This window comes from Archocentrus centrarchus, chromosome 16, assembly GCF_007364275.1.
Source record: "Archocentrus centrarchus isolate MPI-CPG fArcCen1 chromosome 16, fArcCen1, whole genome shotgun sequence".
In the NCBI taxonomy this organism is placed as follows: domain Eukaryota; kingdom Metazoa; phylum Chordata; class Actinopteri; order Cichliformes; family Cichlidae; genus Archocentrus; species Archocentrus centrarchus.
Window position 1 is genome coordinate 10,464,067 of NC_044361.1, and position 17,259 is coordinate 10,481,325.

General features: G+C 40.6%; 1 protein-coding gene across 2 annotated transcripts in view; it reads right to left on the reverse strand.

Moving 5' to 3' along the window:
- rims2a (regulating synaptic membrane exocytosis 2a) overlaps window positions 1-17,259 on the reverse strand; it is a 139,915-nt gene that overhangs the window by 14,842 nt on the left and 107,814 nt on the right. Inside the window, exons 24-27 of one of the 2 annotated variants that reach the window (XM_030750117.1) lie at window positions 16,197-16,297; window positions 13,404-13,570; window positions 12,593-12,820; window positions 4,591-4,835 (exon numbers count right to left, since the gene is read on the reverse strand). In XM_030750117.1, coding sequence (XP_030605977.1) covers window positions 4,591-4,835; window positions 12,593-12,820; window positions 13,404-13,570; window positions 16,197-16,297 — 741 coding nt within the window. Of the gene's footprint in view, window positions 1-4,590; window positions 4,836-7,061; window positions 7,234-12,592; window positions 12,821-13,403; window positions 13,571-16,196; window positions 16,298-17,259 lie in introns of those variants that run through there. The other variant, XM_030750115.1, reaches the window with a different exon arrangement.

The window sequence follows — 17,259 nt, forward strand, 5'->3', positions numbered from 1 at the left end:
ATTAAATTGCATTAACACCACAAGACATCTGGCATATACAACAACCAGTCATGGGAAACTCATACTGTCAACTGCAGTGGGAAGCTGTTAAGGAAGCCTTAACAGCTTCCAGACCAGCTTCAGTACCAGCAGCAGAAGCACTACAGCAGACGGTCCTGAATCCTGTGTCTGTAAATGTGGTGCAATGTTTTAGGGCTATTCAGGTGTGTTTGATAGAGCAAGTCTGGACATTACTAATACCTAAACTTGTTCACATTCATTAGATGAAAATCAGGCTCTTAATCAAAGAATCCTTCAAAAATAGCATGTTGAAAAACTTTAGATCTAGCATGTAAAAATCTACCTAAACAACTGTGGGCAATCGCAGCACAGAGCGCTGATGTGTGCGTACTGCAGTTTTAACAGCAGGATGCTCTGTCATCATCATATTACCATTCCTGAGTCACCATATGCGTGGAACTGAAGATTTTTTTTTTTTACTGTCTATTGCATGTCGATTACTGGACCTACTGCTGACCACCATGACTCATTCTTGCAGTTGATTCATGAATAGAATCTGAAAGTTACAAAAGCATCATCCTTTCTACAGTAGATCAGCAGATATTTAGGTCACTACAAAGATAGCTCATCTGAGTGCTCAGACTGATTAACAACCACGAGGCCACTTGTGAATTGTTGTAATTGAGAATGACAGAGGATAGTGAAGAAGAAGGAACAGAAGAAAAAAGGGATACTGGGGGAAACAGTGAAGGAGGCGAGAGGGAAGAGAAGACAAATAATGATAGAAAGATGCTAATATCAGGAAGATCTGAAAGACTAGGAAAGGCAGAAAAAGGGTTGTGGTTGTACCTGTGCTGCTGTGTTCCATTCATGTATCACCCTGAGAGCAGCATGTCTGCTCCGGCCCCCTAGGAGATTAATTAGCAGCCTCAGCTAGCAGAGGAGCTGCTGAGATAGGCACCCAGCTTAACACCGAAGATAAATTACCTTGCCCGAAAGCTCAAAGTTCAGCTATTTTACCACATACAAAACCGACTGTCTGAGGATTCTGGAGGTCCAAACCTGCGTCAGTACCCGGTGTAACAGGAGGGGAGAAACCAAGGCTATCAGCTTGTTTCCTCTGCTGTATATATTTGGGTATTTCAGGGCAGAGTGAGTTGGGAGGCATACATGTTCACTCTTTTTGTGTGTGTGTGTGTGTGTGTGTGTGTGTGTGTGTGTGTGTGTGTGTGGGGGGGGGGGGGGGGGGGGGGGGGTTTGATTTTATTACTGAGCAGAATCAAGTCGCTGAATATTTCAACTCTTCATGGATGAAATATCTCCATGTACATTTTCATCATAGCCACATACCTCGCAGTGTGACTGCAGAATCAGGTGTGTCATCAACATTAAATCCAAGTTCATCCAAATAATTCTTTCTGTATTAGCAAAAGTAGGAAAGTTACGAGACGAGATGCCTACGGTTAACTTTTAGAGCAGATACTCTGTAGCATCAAAAGAACTGGGAGCTGTGAGGAACATTATAAAATCACTAGAAAATATAGTCTTGGATTTATCTCTAGATTTTTAGATGAGAATGTCAAATCTGGTCCCGTTTCTTTCAGGGTCAGAGACAGAAAAGTAGAACATAAGACAAAAAAAAAATCACTTGAATAGTAAAGGCTCCCCCAATGGAACAGAAAACTAGATGTTACTGACAATTTATCATAAAACATACTTAAATCCTCCCCATTGATTCCATATATTCTAATTTCCATATCACTGTGGGCAGCCTCAGCCATTGTTGCCCATTTTTGCTGGACTGATCTTCTCAGGGGACGACTGAAATGGATCATCGGGTAAAAGGCTACTAGCTATGGTGTAAAAATCCAACAAATGGCTTAAGAAATATGGAGAGTTCTATCATTACCTCACATCAACTAAAAACAACAATGATACAAACAATGTTGAAACAGCTAATAAAAACAATAATGTGCAAACACCAAAGTGAAAAGCAGCCCACCTGAGGATAAGTAGCAAAGATAACAATCACACTGGAATTACAGGCTGCCCTTTTCAGAGGGTAGATTGAAGGAAAGTTTATGAAGAAATAATTAGTTAATGTATGGAGATGGATTTTCAATAAGCTTGCAACATTTGACTGTTGTTTGACTTTCTATTTTTTCCAGAGTCAGGCTGCATAGAGGCAGCGTTACTGATGTTTTTAGCAAATAATCTCTATCAAGCTTAAAGCATGATGTACATGGAAGAAAGAATGAGTAAACAGTGACTGGGACAATTGAACTGGGTGGCGACAGTAAAGCCTTAAAAGACTGGATGTATTAACCTAATAGTGTTTTCTAAAAATATTTCAAAATTTACATCTAAGGTTAATATAAACTCCTCTGTTGCTTAGTAACAACACAGTTAATCACTTCATTTCATCTTAAGATCTAATTGCTTAGTGACTGAAAAGCATTTCTTAATGCGTTGCTGAACCTGAGCCTGAATCCGAATCTGCTTATCTGGTGTTCAAACACGTGAGAACTGTGACTGTCTTCATAATGCATGCAGAGCAAAAGAGAAAGAAAACCATCAAATCTACTCTTGAGTCTCCTTTAGTTGCTTTGTGCCGGTCCCTTACACTCAGTTCCTGTTACAACATCGCGAACTTAGATGCTGTACATTTCCGTCACCGCAGGTAGCAGATTTTGTTGCAGCAGTTAGCTGTGGTTGGTCTAAACATATTAAAACATTCCTTCTTCCTGTAAAGTCGAGCGCCTTCCACTGAGGACTGAGAGAACGATGACTCAGGCCAAGAGCTGCCAAATCTGTGCACACTACTCATGTCGGTCACCTGGGAGCACATCCATTACACCTGACTAACTGGTGTTTGTCAAAGCCAGAGTTGCACTGCTTGGCTCATCTGCCCATCCCCCATTAACAGAGCGCACACACACACACACACACACACACACACACACACACACACACACACACAGCCTAAAAGAAATTTAAAAAAACAGCCATCCTTTTGAATGCACCTTTGAACGTGCAATGAGCCTCCCAGCACAGTGCACAACAAAGTAGGACAAAAGACAACTTAGAAGTGTATGTGTTGGTGCAGAAACAAATGCGCATACTGAAAGGGAGATGCATGCACGCTCTCACTAACTCCCTCTGATGCACTTAGAAGCAATGAGTAAAATATTGATAGCCCTAGGAGGTACCGGGCACATGAGGAAAGAAAGGAGGATCATGTGTCTGTTCCCAGTAGTCTGTTAAAATTAGTATCTACAACATTCTTATCAAAATAAAAGTCTAAACAAAAGGCAGTTGGTTTTTGATGGTTCCCAAAATTAAACTGCAGCGGGGTCATCCTATTCAGCAACAAAACCCTTTCTTAATTGTCAAGAACACCAGACTCTCCCATCTTCCAGTAGCTGCATCTAAAACCAAAAGTGCCACAAAGAACGGCTAATTGTCACATTGATGTGATTAACAGTTATTAACCCACGGAGATAAGGCAGCAGCCCATGTGCCAGCTAAATCACGAGCGCAGGGGGGGGGGCCGGCACAGCGCCACGTGAGTGCTCCATCTCACTCCACTTTCTCGCTTGTCCCCGCCTCACCGTACACATACACTCATCTTCCCGTCCCTCTGTTGCTATCAGAGAAAGTGCTAATGGACCGAAGTGATTACTGACCACCTTAAGGTTGAACAGGTAAGATGAATAGGTGTCGAATGCTTAAAGATATGACCACAGCGTCGGAGGGGGAGTGGAGGGATTGACTGACCTTCACAAGAACAGACCAGACCCCAATCTGTCATCCAGAAACTTCACTGCACACCACCTGCTAGGCTGTTTTTCACACTGTCTCGCACCAGGTAATGAGCACTTTTGAAAAGAAAGTAAGATGGAAGAGAAACAGAATACCCTGCAAAGAGCAGCATAGTGAAAGTCTGCTTTTTCACGACAGACAAATACATATTACTATCTTCAGCTAAAGGAAACACCCCAGCACAACGCACCCTTTCTTGCCTATATCTCACACGTGCACATGTTCTCACATGTATCTTAAACAAATACAAGCAGCCGCAGATGGCAACACTGAAAAATCATAGTCAAGAGAGCATCAAACAAAAAATAAAAGGTGACAAAATGCAAACTGCTTCTGGCAGCTGTGTTTGGAAGGAACAAATCCAGTTTCCCAGAACGAAAACATGAAAACACAAATTAGCACCTCATAAGCACAACAAATTAGCAGCTTTAAGCCTGAAAAGACAACTCAAATGGAGCATAATATGAAAGAAAAGAATAAAGGGAGGTAAGCAAAAAAAAGGAGAAAGGAGTTGAATTTCCAGCATCGCTGTTACCTAGAGAAAAGAGAAAACATTGTTTATAGTATTTTCTTCAGCTCCAGAAATGCTCAAAGCCCTTATATTTAAAAAAAAAAAAAAAAAGAGGGAAACTGGAAAATAGAAGCTTTAGTACTTGATATCTAGAACAGAGCAAGACATAGAAGTCAACACAGAGACAACGAGAGGCCACGGGACAGATGCAACACTGAACACTGAGAGTACACCAGCTGCGTGACTGGATGCCCTACCTGTTTGGCTGAGCTGAGAGGTGCTCCGGCTCTTGCGCGACATGCCAACCATGGCCTGCATTTTGGCACCAATGCTGGAGCGCCTCTTCTTGTCGTCAGTGCCTACCGTGCCAACTGCTGTGTCTGACTGGCTGCCATCCGTCTTCTCCAGGTTACACATGTCGCCGCTGATGCTTGTGCTCTTGGTCATGTTCATCCCACCTGATGAGCCCATCTGCCTGTTTTTCATTTTGGATGCAAAGTCACTGTCAGCCACCACCATTGACAGGGGGGAGAGGGGAGGGGAGGGCAGGCGAAGGCAGAGAAGAGCGGACAGGACAGAGGAAAGGAGAGAGGAGGCCAGCGGAGGGGATGCGGACGGAGAGATGGTGGAGGAGGAAACAAGAGGAAAGGATGGAAGAGGAGAGTGGAGAGGAGAGGGATAGCAAATGAGAAGGTGTGGGGTGAAAAGGAGAAAAGGACAGAGTTCAGGTACAGGAGTTCATGACTTACAGTATAGATGAGGTTCACGTTGATGTGAATATTGCAAAGACTTTTCATGCAGTGAAGGACCAACCATTGCACAGTCGCCTGCATTTAGCGCTCTAAAAGGTTTTAAGCTGTTTGCGATGTTATTTCACGAGAAAGCTGGAGTTTCAACACATTTTATTAGTTAGATTACAAAGTTGTTTAGCTGTTACCACTTTAAGAAGGCTAAAGATACTAATCAAAGTATGACTTTACTAATAAACAAATCATTAAATTAATAATAGAAGTATGAATTCGGTTAAATGAAAAGTTTGGGTACGTGTGCTAACAGGAAAGAACTTCCAGCTTCTCTGCACTTGAGTTGTGATCACACACTCAAAACTGCACACAAAAAAGTTGTCTGTCATCAGCATTATTCTCCAGCTCCTCCAGTTTGAAAGGAAATAGGCCAGTGTCCAAATGAAGGTCCTATTTTAGCCCTGCCAGGAAAATTATCTTTAAGAGACAAATTACATTCTGCATCACAGGCTCTGAATTCTTAATGGGATAAGTTACGTGTAGAGCCCCGAGGCTGCTGCTCATTAATTAAAGTGTCTGACCTCCATCATGTAACTGCATTACAAAGACAACTTATGGGGAGACTTGCTATGTAAAATGGGAGAAGGTTTAATGAATTTCGACAATTGATTCCATCAATTGGTTCAATTAAGCTCCAAATTCTGCTGGTTCATGTATAGCAGACATCGGGCCTAAACTCCACCAGATTAGATTTACAGTGGAGGTTGTGTCTGACACGGTGGCATTTTAAGTGCAGGCAAAATTTCATTGTCTCACTTATGAACATAAGTAATGCTTTTAATTGAGACATCCACCCTTGCCAGAACATCAGCAATCTACCCGGCTTTCGTCAGTGTTTGGAAGCTCTGCAGAGTCAGAGAAAGACGGCGAGTCTCACTCTCAGGCAGTTAGCTCATAAACAACATGTTTAACTTTCATGAATGCTACGCTGACATGGACAGTATACACCGGCGCATCTGGATTGTGTCCTAAACACCGAGTTTTGGTTGCTTATACCTCGTATTTTGTTTTTCACTCAGATGTGCTCCTAAAGAACACTTCCTGTCCTAGCCTCCAGTATAAAACCTTTTGTTTATGCCAGCACCAGTGGCTTCTGTTATGGATCAGCCTGTACTTCGACACATAAATATTGAATGCTTATTGGGAGATTAGCGCCTTTGATCAGTTAATGCAGCCCAGAAGCTTTGAAGCAGACTTCAAGCGCCTCCACAGCACCACGGGCCAGTGTGCTACAGGTGACATTCTAAAATATGCTCTTTCACTATCATCACAGTGAAGCTGCATTTCACCTGCTCCGCACAGGGTGATCGTGCCGCCTCTTTCAATACATCAGCACAGCAGCAAGCTCGGGGGGGGGGGGGGGGGATTGCAAATGATTGCCAGCTGAGGTTAAAATGCATGAGCACAGATCCTTTCAATTAAAAATTCATGTTCTATAAAATATTTAACAACACAAAATGGAAAATTAGATGAAATTTATTCTTCTAATGAAACAAATGTTCTTCTAGTCCAATAGAACATGCTGTACCTGTCACCATGTTTCTATCAAGGCCAAACCTTAATCTTTGTCTAAGAAGATGGCCAGAAATAATGACAGATGAATTATACACGAGCCATACTAAGGATCTGTGAGGGTTTGTTTGCTATTATTGTAGGGTCTTTACCTTACCATAATAAAGCGCCTTGTGGCAACTGTTGTGATTTGGTGCTATATAAATAAAACTGAACTGAATTGAAAAGGGGGTGAACTTGCAACTGGACTGAAAATACATTTGATTCAAATTCTAACATCTGACACTAAAATAACACTGTCCTAAAGTAAATACATAAATTCTCACATTTATTCATACTCTCACACATTGGGCTAAAAGGACACATTACTTTGACCTGAATAAAAACAAGTGTGTAAAATAAATCTGCCGCACCTCCTCTCATTACAGTATAACCGCTCTCTGGACAGGTCTTGGCACTCAGTCCGGACTCGCTGTGTAAATGTGACTCCTTGGAAAACTGGGACTCTCCGGGGATTTCTGATTTTCAACCTCAGCCCAAAGAACACAGAGCTCCTCATCATGCAGATTCTCACCGTGCATTTTCATCTAGGCCGACATTTTCCCCAAGCTATAACCCACCCCAGTACCTTCAAAATTTTTGCTGTTGCAAAAATTTCGACAGTTTTAGTTACACAATGCTCTCTTTAACAGGGCAATCTGCATACTGTGTCATGCATCAATCATTTTTGGAAACGAAAGGTAGAAAGTACACTGGGTAATTAAAATAAAGTCTGCTGAAGGGAAATGAGGCTACAGATGTTTAGCAGTCTTGCATCACTATGGAATCATTTAGCAACAGTGGGGTGAAATATATAAGATTCTGTGGTCACATAATTTTAAGACACAACAACTAATAGTGTGGATGGCAAGAGAGGCAACACTGAACATTCAGTTATACGCTTTTATTAAACTCTCGAAAGGCCATTTAGTCTTACTGACAACAAGGAAGGAGCAGCTGTTATTAAAGGTGAATCATAAAAGATGCACGAAAATGTTAAATTCATGCAAGATGCATCCTGTCCTCCCATACATATCTCCTCATTTAGCTCATCTTTCACAGAGAGGTGAGGCAAAAGGGGGGCTCTATGGCAACTACGCCCCCAACTGCAGCATTAGCATGGATTCACGCCTGTCAAAATGGCTATAAAGTTTTTTTTTTGTCAGAGGCTGCAGTGAGCAGAATTGAAAAGATTAATTAAAGTCTGCATATCATATTTATTTTAAACTGTAACCTGGATACAAGACTCTCCTTCAATTCAGAGCTTTTCTCTGCAGTCTGCAGTGGACTAAAAACACACGTGGCTATCATGATGTTTGTATGCCAAGCCAATGTGAACGGGCCTGTTTAATGTGTAGCAGATGTGTGTTTACAGTGTGACCTCAATACATAAGAGATGACTCATAAGTAAATATAGCTGGTAGCCATGTTTCTGCCAAATCAAACCACTTTACTGCTTTCACACACACACATAAGCAGAGCAGCGAATAAACCTATTTGTAACTTGAGGACGGTAGCATCTCATCCATTGCGCAGCAACTTGCTGACGCCTCAAATAATCTCTAGACACGTGAGTAGCTGTTTTCAATATCCCGAGTTCAGATCTGGAGGCTCTCATAGAAAAGCTGGTTTCATTACAGAGGGTGACGCACTTTAAGTCTTTGCTCTGGTTTTACAACAGCCTGTGAGGAATAGGTTTCCCTTCATTTATGGAAGTCCATGGTAGAATATGAAATCAGAGTAAAAGTCACATTCTCTGATTTGGGTTCCTATTCTGAGATTTGCAGCTTCAATACCCAGCAGCACACTTAAGTATTGATTTATTACAAAAATCAGTGTGGGGTAGTGTTCACTTAGGAAGTGGTGCCCTCAATTTAAAAAAAAAAGAAAAAAGGGATCAAACTCTCTATATATTTCACCCTGCTATTGCTTATAAAATTTAGACTTAGCATGAAAAACTGCAAGCTGCATGTGTGTATGACCAGTAGTGGTACTAAGTAAAAGCTCCAGCAGTAAGCTTAAACGTTCTGTTTTAGTTTATTAATATTTTAAATTTCCTTATAGTGTCACGCACAGGCAATCATAGACTGTATATGAAAGATGGACATTGTTTGCACACCTGAAAAATGAAGCCAATGCAAAAGTGCCTTATGGCTCAGTCAAACTAGAGTAAAAATAGAGTGGCAGCTTTCTTGTGTCTAGGGGAAAAATGGGGGCTTGCTTTGGGATTGCATGCAACTTTTATTTGCTGTTGAAAACTAAATGCAAATACTTGCGGTGACCAACTGGTCACCTAGACATCGAGCATTCAACACCCTCAAACTCTGGGTGTCCACTTTCAATTGCAAGGTTTATTGCACAGGTCGTCTGGTGGAAGGCAATTTGTCTCCAAAACAATCGACTTGGATTTACTGCGATAACTCTCATACAGATTGGTGAAGTTTTGCAAATAGCTGCCATCTCATTTATAAACTCAGACAGATTGCCAACATGTTGCAGCCAATCTGAGTCAGTCTGCACTGTCTGCTGACGAGACATGCCTGTGCTGTGTCTCTTTGCAATAGGGGACACCCCTCGACTGGTGGCCAACTGGTTGCATTCTGGTTAAATTCCTATATAAAAGCAAGGTTGCTGAGAGCCCATGTCATTCTGCAGTTAAATCGCCAACCTGCAGTAACTATGTCTCTATTTTGAAAGGAATTTCACGTTCAAATCTATGAGGGTCTGGCTGGACTCCAGATATAAATATTCAGTTTAATGGAAATTTCTGTGAATGCAAACAGCCACTGATTTGGAATTTTCACCAATTTATCACAGTTAATGGCTGTATTATCATTAACAGATTGCATGTAATTGCCAACTTGACCGCATTCAATAGCAGCCTGACAGTAGACTGACTCCGCCTTATTGCCGTTTCATCGCCATCTTGATTCACCAAAGTCACTTTGAAGATGGCAACTGACTGCAAGTGGCTGCAGACCTGGTTCCTGTCTTCAAAGCAACAATTTCAAAGGCAGTGAGACAAGTTCACTGCACACGGTCACAAAAATTTGGGTTGTGCCACAGTCCCTGCTGTTTTCCTTAGTGTGAAAGCAGAATTAAACATGCACTCTTTCTAATGGCCAGGAGATGAACCCTTTGTTTGCAAAAAGAAGTCCAATTGTATAGAACCCTATGAGAAAAAAGCTCTACATCTCAACTGCTTTAATATCTTAATAAACATTTTCCAGAAGAGTTCATGCTATAAATCACTAGTTTCAATATTCTTTAATGCACTGTGATGCAATAACAAATAGTACAAAAAATAATAATAATGATGGATAGATAGATGGATAATAATAATAATAATAACAGTAAATGGTCTTTTTTTTAGTCACACAGACAATAAAGCAGGGCAGGATTTAGTTTGGCTACCTTGGGACTGACAAGTCACAGAGCCAAAATGCTCACCTCCCACAGATTATGTCATTATCCATCATTTATATACAGTCTGTGAATAAAATACATGTTTTTTTACTTCCTGTTACTTTAAAGCAGTATAGAAAAAAGTCTCTTTCTTTCTTTTATGTGATCTAACTAAAAGGTAATTTCCTGACACGACGTGATGTATAGAAAGCATCTCAAGAACAACTAATAATGCAGAAAAATATCCTGAGGCTTATTATTTTTGTGGCCTGAGTTCTCACTGGATGCTGTAAATCACTTTAATAACATCCAAATAATTACTACTCATTTTATTAATCACTGCCGCTTAGCAACCACAGCTGGACTTTGTTTGCAAAAATATTGTTTGCAATTATTACTGTTAATGCCTTAATTAAAACAGCATTTACATCAAACCTTTTGATTTGAGCTATTCTGCATACTGTGTCAATATTATGTTTATGTGTTGTGCATTATCTCACAGACCCCGAGTCTGTGTGCAGCTGTGTGCAGCTGCAGAATTCATGACTCAGTGAACAGACCTGTTTGTTTTGGGCTTTTTTGCTGTTCATGTACTGGGTACACTATCAATTTATACTGTAGCTGTCATGAAGGAATATAAGGGTTGATGAGAGTTGCCAGCATGTTTAAAGTAGGACCAAATGAGTTCACTTTCAGTCAAGATGAAACATGTTTCAAATGGAATATTGCAGTGGAAATCTTCGGGATGTATGTACTCAAGCAGGCCTTTTTAATCACATTTATGTTTCCAGTGAATTCACTGAAAGTGATTACTTGGCGGTCATCGGTATGTGATGTGACGCACAAAGACAGGGAAATCTCGAGGAGCAGCTGGAGGAAAGGAGGAGGTTTGGGTTGACAAGTTGCAGGTGCAAAATATCACTGTAGGACAGCAAGTGAAGAGCACGGGCCGATAAAATATTGATGCAGCATCCTAACACAAAGCGGCACAGACAGTAAAGCAACATTAACTGCAGCCTCAGAGCAAACCCATGCACAAGTGGACGATGTGTTAGGATATCCTGATCTTCTATTTGCATTGTATCCAATACACAATCCACCGCATAACTACAATTTATGCACACTTCAGTGGTCATGTTTCTGCATGTGTATTTGGTTTCCTACACGTGTGTGTGCAAAATACGCTTTCTCAATCAGACTGTGCGGAGCTAATCACGCATGAGAGGGTATAGCTTTTATCTTAATGTGTTTTCTGTTAAGACCGAAAAGCAGAACTAATGTTGGTAAGAAGCACTCACTTGGATCCTGCTGTGAATGTGATTTGATAATGAAGACATCTTATCAGGAGTGCAAGCTAAGCTTCTTTCTGTGGCATTCCAAATAAATGTTGCTCTTGACACACTTTTTCAGACCTGTTCGGAAATGAAGCCACAGTCTCTTGTGGCCACAGTGAAATAGTGTCGCCTTAAATATAGTCTTAACATATTAGAAGCCGAGCCTGCATGCACTAAATAAAAATGAAAGCTCACCATTCATGCATTTAGACATGTATGAGCATGCACAAAAAAAACAGCAATAGCATTTAGCGAATACTACACATGCACAATTTTGGTTGTCTGTACTGCAATCCTGCAGAAACTAGTGTGAACCTGCATGCACGGCTATATGTTTTCTGCAAGGAGGGACTTGGATGAACTTCTGTCTTCAAGAGTAACTTTCACCATTACCGAGGCTTTGTTGAACCTCTCAGCACATCCAATAGTGATGTCAGAGGATCCTGCAGAACTCCTTGAGGTAATGCTGGATTTATAGTACTGCGTCAAACCTGTGCCATGACCTGATATGTGCACCTTCTCATAAATGTAACTACACACCTGACCTGAATATTGATTAGCTGTGAATGAAAAAACAATGCTGTAACGGTATCTAGCACACTCACAATGCTAGTGCAATAGTATTTTGAGTAAACATGCTGTTTTTCTGGTTTTCATAGCTCTGCTAATTAGTTCTGAGGTTTTTCTCTCCTTCCTGCATGCCAGTAAAGGTAACTGATTAAAATTTATCAGGTCCAAGTCCAACATGAAGAGCTCAGTTTCCCTCATGGTGCCAGAGCATTGCAGGCATACGATACAGGCTACACTGATTCAATGCAGTATTATAAATTCAGGTTAGAGGTGGGTGAGTTACACTTTATATGGTAAATGTAAAGTTACAATTCACAGTATCGTCTTCTGATGCTTGGACACCAACTTTTGTCACCTTACTGCAATTATAAAATAGTAACGCTTCTCTACCTTAGTATTGTTAAGGGTCAATAGGGCCACAGTTACACCATCATCAAGGTAAAGAGAGGAGGGTAGTCACCACACTCTTTTTTTGCATGTCATCATATGAATGTGCAAAAGACAGTGGGCCACTGGAATCTACGGGTTCATACTACTGTTAGTAGTTTTCTTCTTTATTGTTAGTCTACAGTTGGAGGCTGCCACACATGAGTTACCTGAGGTCAGTCTCTGAGATACTCCTTTGGTGCAAGTCCTCTTCTTTCTCCACCAAATCCTCCTGATGCTCTTTGTCTGTGTCTACCTTCCCCTCTGACCCCTTCCTCTCACGCTGCACCCTCCCCTCCTTACTAGCCCCTCTCCCTTTCTCTCCTGCCTCCTCTTCCTCTCTCACTTCTCCTAACTGCTCATCCCCCTCCTGAGAATGGCTCCTTGATCGCAACTGGCTGAAGACGGAGACAGAGGCACAGAGAGCAGCACATGCGAAGCAAAAAAAAAGAAAACCAAACAAAGCATGAAAAACGAAAGAGAGAAAGATGAAGATAGACATGCAGCGCAGCCATGATCAAAAGCAGACTGATTCCAAGAAACAGAAACAGTAATGCAGACTTACAGCAAAGCACCATGCAGAGGAGTTTGTTTTTGCTTTAATATGAGACAACACCCAAAGAGCTGCAATGTGTTTAATGTTTCAGTGAGCGCTGCCAGATACGGACAAACTTCCCCCGCAGCATGAAAGAACAGAGTTCAACCACTTGGCTCCAGATTTTCTAAAATGGAGCCAAACTTGAACTCATCACAGTGAGAAAATGACACACGGTGCTATGGCGGGGGTGGGGGGGTGGGGCATTTTCTCCTCAAGTTTAACCATGTGCAAACAGTTTCAAATCTGAAAACGTCTGGACGTGGTAATGAATATGGAGTTCACAGCTGAGGGGGAGGGGGGTTTGTCCATTCCTGATAACAGCTTGTTGGAAGTTTAAAGAGCAACACAAAGTTTACTGTCCCGCGGTGTGGACATCAGCCTACCGGATCTTGCGGTTTCCTTGCGGCCTTTCTGACTGGACAGACATGTAGCTCGTGCTGCTGAACCGAGAGGCACTACTGGTTCTCGACACAGCGGACACGTCGCTTACATCACTGTCCGATGACTTGGCTGACAAGTTGTCGGAGCCCCGTGGATCTCTGCCTGAACGCTGCAAAGAGGGCAAAAAACAAAACAAAAACGTCTGATTCATGGTGAGGTCACATATCAGAAAAAATGCTTTTTGAGCAGTCCGCAAGTTTCTCAAGCAATTTTACAAAACGAGACAAGTTATGAAAAGTTACAAAGTTCAAAACTATTTGATCAAAAAATAAGCTGATGAATGTAAAATAAGACTGAAAGAATAGGCGCGCTGTTTTTACAGAAGGTCGGAATGTATTTTAATCAGGTAAAGGGAAAACAGGCTGGAGGTTGAATATTGCAGGTTTTTGCAATATGAGATTTGGTTTTAACAGATCTAGAGATTTAGAGATGACTTGGTTTCATAGATAATTTTGGTCTCTGTAACAGCTACATGTGATGCAGCACACAAAAACCAGGCTAAAGCCCAAAGTTTTCCTTTTTTTTAAACCTCATTTTACTTAACTTTTTTTTTTTTTATTGTTTCCTAAGACATCAAACTTCTGGATTAACGTGCAAAAAAAAAAAAATTTTTTATCTTTGTATATTTTCTATTAATTTTTAACTTGAAGGTGTTAAACTCTGTCCGTTCTTTAAATTCTTGTGTTTTGGTAATGAAGCAAATTGAGAAATAGTCACTTATGTTATAAACTGCACAATGTTTACAAGAAACTGTTGATCAATCACAATCCACACAGTGTTAACACCAAAGATGGAAAAGTAGTCAGCACAAAGGATTGTTGGATGAGAATTTGGGGCGGAATAGTGCGCTGTTTATTTGAAGTTTATGCATCAGAAACTTCAATTAACTAAATTTTTTTATATAGTTTTGAGAGATATTTGCATGCAGTGAAGTTAAGATAATAAACATTGGATGTATTACAAAGTCCAGCTCCTGATTGCACCACTGCTTGGCTGTTTTTTGTGCACTGTCAGGACCCTCAGCCTGCTCTTTGTGTACTGCATCATCTTTTTCTTTTTCTAATAACTAAACAGTTTAAAGTGATGCCTACCAGTGTTAGAGATTTAAGTAACATTTGGTTGTAGGTGCAGTTTTGGTGAGTGGCTAGTAATATTGGAAAGTTTGTATGTTGCATAGCAATATCTATGTGATGTGCATTGCTAAACAAGCTTGTTAGCGTTAGCTGACAACTTAGCACTCCAAAGTTTCATATGGTCACTCCTGGCTCTGAAACCCCCAGATGGCAACAACCAAAATTTTACGCTCAATGCTTCCAAATGGGACTTCTCCATACTCAGTGGTGAGTATTCTTAAAGTAATTCTCTCATTTAAAAAAACTCAAGGTGCTTCATATGGTAAGATAAAGACCCTACAATAATACGGAGAAAATCCAACAATCAAACAACTCCCTATGAGCAAGCACTTGGCGACAGTGGGAAGGAAAAACTCCTTTTTAACAGGAAGAAACCTCCGACTTTTACAGAGTGATCTAAAAATAGTAGCCATGCTGAAAATAGTAAAGAGTGGCACAAGAAAATGATCCAAACATCAATCAGTTAATCAGTTAAAATTGAAGTACATTTTTAGAGGCTTATTTTTGAGCCCACATAATTTTACTATTAATACTTTATGCATATTTTGCTCATACTTTTCATTAATAAAATTCTGATTTACACATGCACTTTTCTGTAAGTACTCCTATAACTGGGAGGAAGATAGTTATCATATAATACTTAAATCAGTTTAAATGAGTTCATTATGTGGGATTCTACTGAACTAACTTACACTGGCTTTCTTGGCAGCTGAAATGCACTGGGATGATTTTGACCTTGGACGTACAGGCAAATCTGTGAAAATGGATGTGTGCATATTACTGTATATTTTGGCTAAATGTTTGCTGTAAGAAAATCCGGACTCAGTGTTATAGTAACCACCTTTATTAATAGTGAGGGCATTGCTTTTGTCACTAGGAAGATATTGTTTAATAGACAAGGAAAACTCGTGGTTCTTTATATAGACTCCAAAAGGCATAGTTTTCATAGCACTGTCTTAAAAGGAAAGCAGACAGAGAGCCTTTATTTGCTAGGTCTTGGCCCGCACTGCAGTGAGACAGCAGGCTCATGCTGAGTTCTCTAAACATTTTCAGGACTTCCCAGAACAGAGTAGTAAACACTTTGCAGACATTCAGTGTCACATTCCTTGAAATTACAAAGAGATGCCTTAAAGCTCTAACCTAAACAACAAGGACAAAATGTAGTTTCCCCACATACCTGTAGTTATATTTGGCTTTTCAAATAGTTACTAAAGGATTACTAAAACTTATGCTGTGGAGCTGTAGATGCATGTCGCTTTTTAAATCAAAGAAGTAAATAAAGATGCATACAGTATATGTGCATCTGTGATTTAGGTTAGCTGATTAGAAAAACAACTGAATCCAGCTCTGTGTTTTCCAGCCTTTGAGTTGAGTCTTTACCAGCTGTACACTGTTTTTATGTTTTTGTGACTATATCTGTGTATCATGCAAACATCAGTGGACATGCGCATGATGTTGTGAGTGTGTACGTGCTTGGCTGCTTCCACAACATGCCATATGGCCTCCGCACACCAGAACCATGTAAACAGCGTACGTGTAGGAACATGTTTTTCCTGGAGTGCTAAAGCATAAATTCAGCAGATGCGAACATGTTTTCTTTACCTTGTGGTAGTCCTGCTCCAGTCTCGAGTCAGAACCAGCTCCCTGCTTGTACTTGTTCATCTTTAGTTTCATCTGTCTGGTCCTCTCCTCCATGTCCATACCTGAACACAGAGACAGACAACGGTCAGCTAGGAGCTAGTACTGTGAGGAAGGCCTGATGGAGGGGCATACTGTTATGGTGAGAGACAAGCTTCTGTTGAGCTATGAGCCATGAGCTATGACAGGACAGACCTAATGGGAAAAGCTGAATGGTTGGCTGTTTTCAACAAAGAAACACAAACCTTTAAACATATGCTGCATAACATATTCCACTAATTTTGAGTCTTTTGGAAACGGTGAGCTAGATCCCACACAGAAAATTCTGACCAAAATTCTGCTTTCTAATATTCAGAAATTTCTATTTGATCTCAATAAAGCACCTTTGAATGCTAAGCCAAATTACTACAGTACTACTACAGCACTAACTAACAATACTAATGGAACATTTTACAAGAAATTCTAGATGAATGGAAATGATTAGACAACAAATTCAAATCCCTAAATGATCACACTAATTGGCCAATGCATTCCTCTCGATTAAAACTGAAAGGCATTCAAAATCATTTCTAAATTTTGTCCTTTTTTAAAGCACAAAATCATCAAGTTTACCCGTCTTATCACCTCCCTAATTTCAATTTAAGCTTCGCAAATGCCATTCTCACATTTGCAACAATGTGCAGGCTTCTGTGGAAGTAATAATACCAATAAAAATAAGAACTGGGGATATTTTACAAACCTAAAAACAGCAAAACAGCAAACACTTTCCGCAGGAGCTGTTTAATATGTTTTTTTTTCTCCAAAAACCTTCAGTCACCACCACATGGTGGCTTTCCTGCTTTTTCCCTGCATTTCCATTCTCCCACTTGCTCTTTGTCTCCACTTTTGTGTCATATGACGGCAATGACAGAGTGAAGATGAGTGCACACATACAGGTGCCATGCTCAAGTGCCTTTACATACACGCACACACAGATAACAAAAGAGCAAAAGAAACAAAAAGAAATACAAGCTCAGTGCAAATGAAT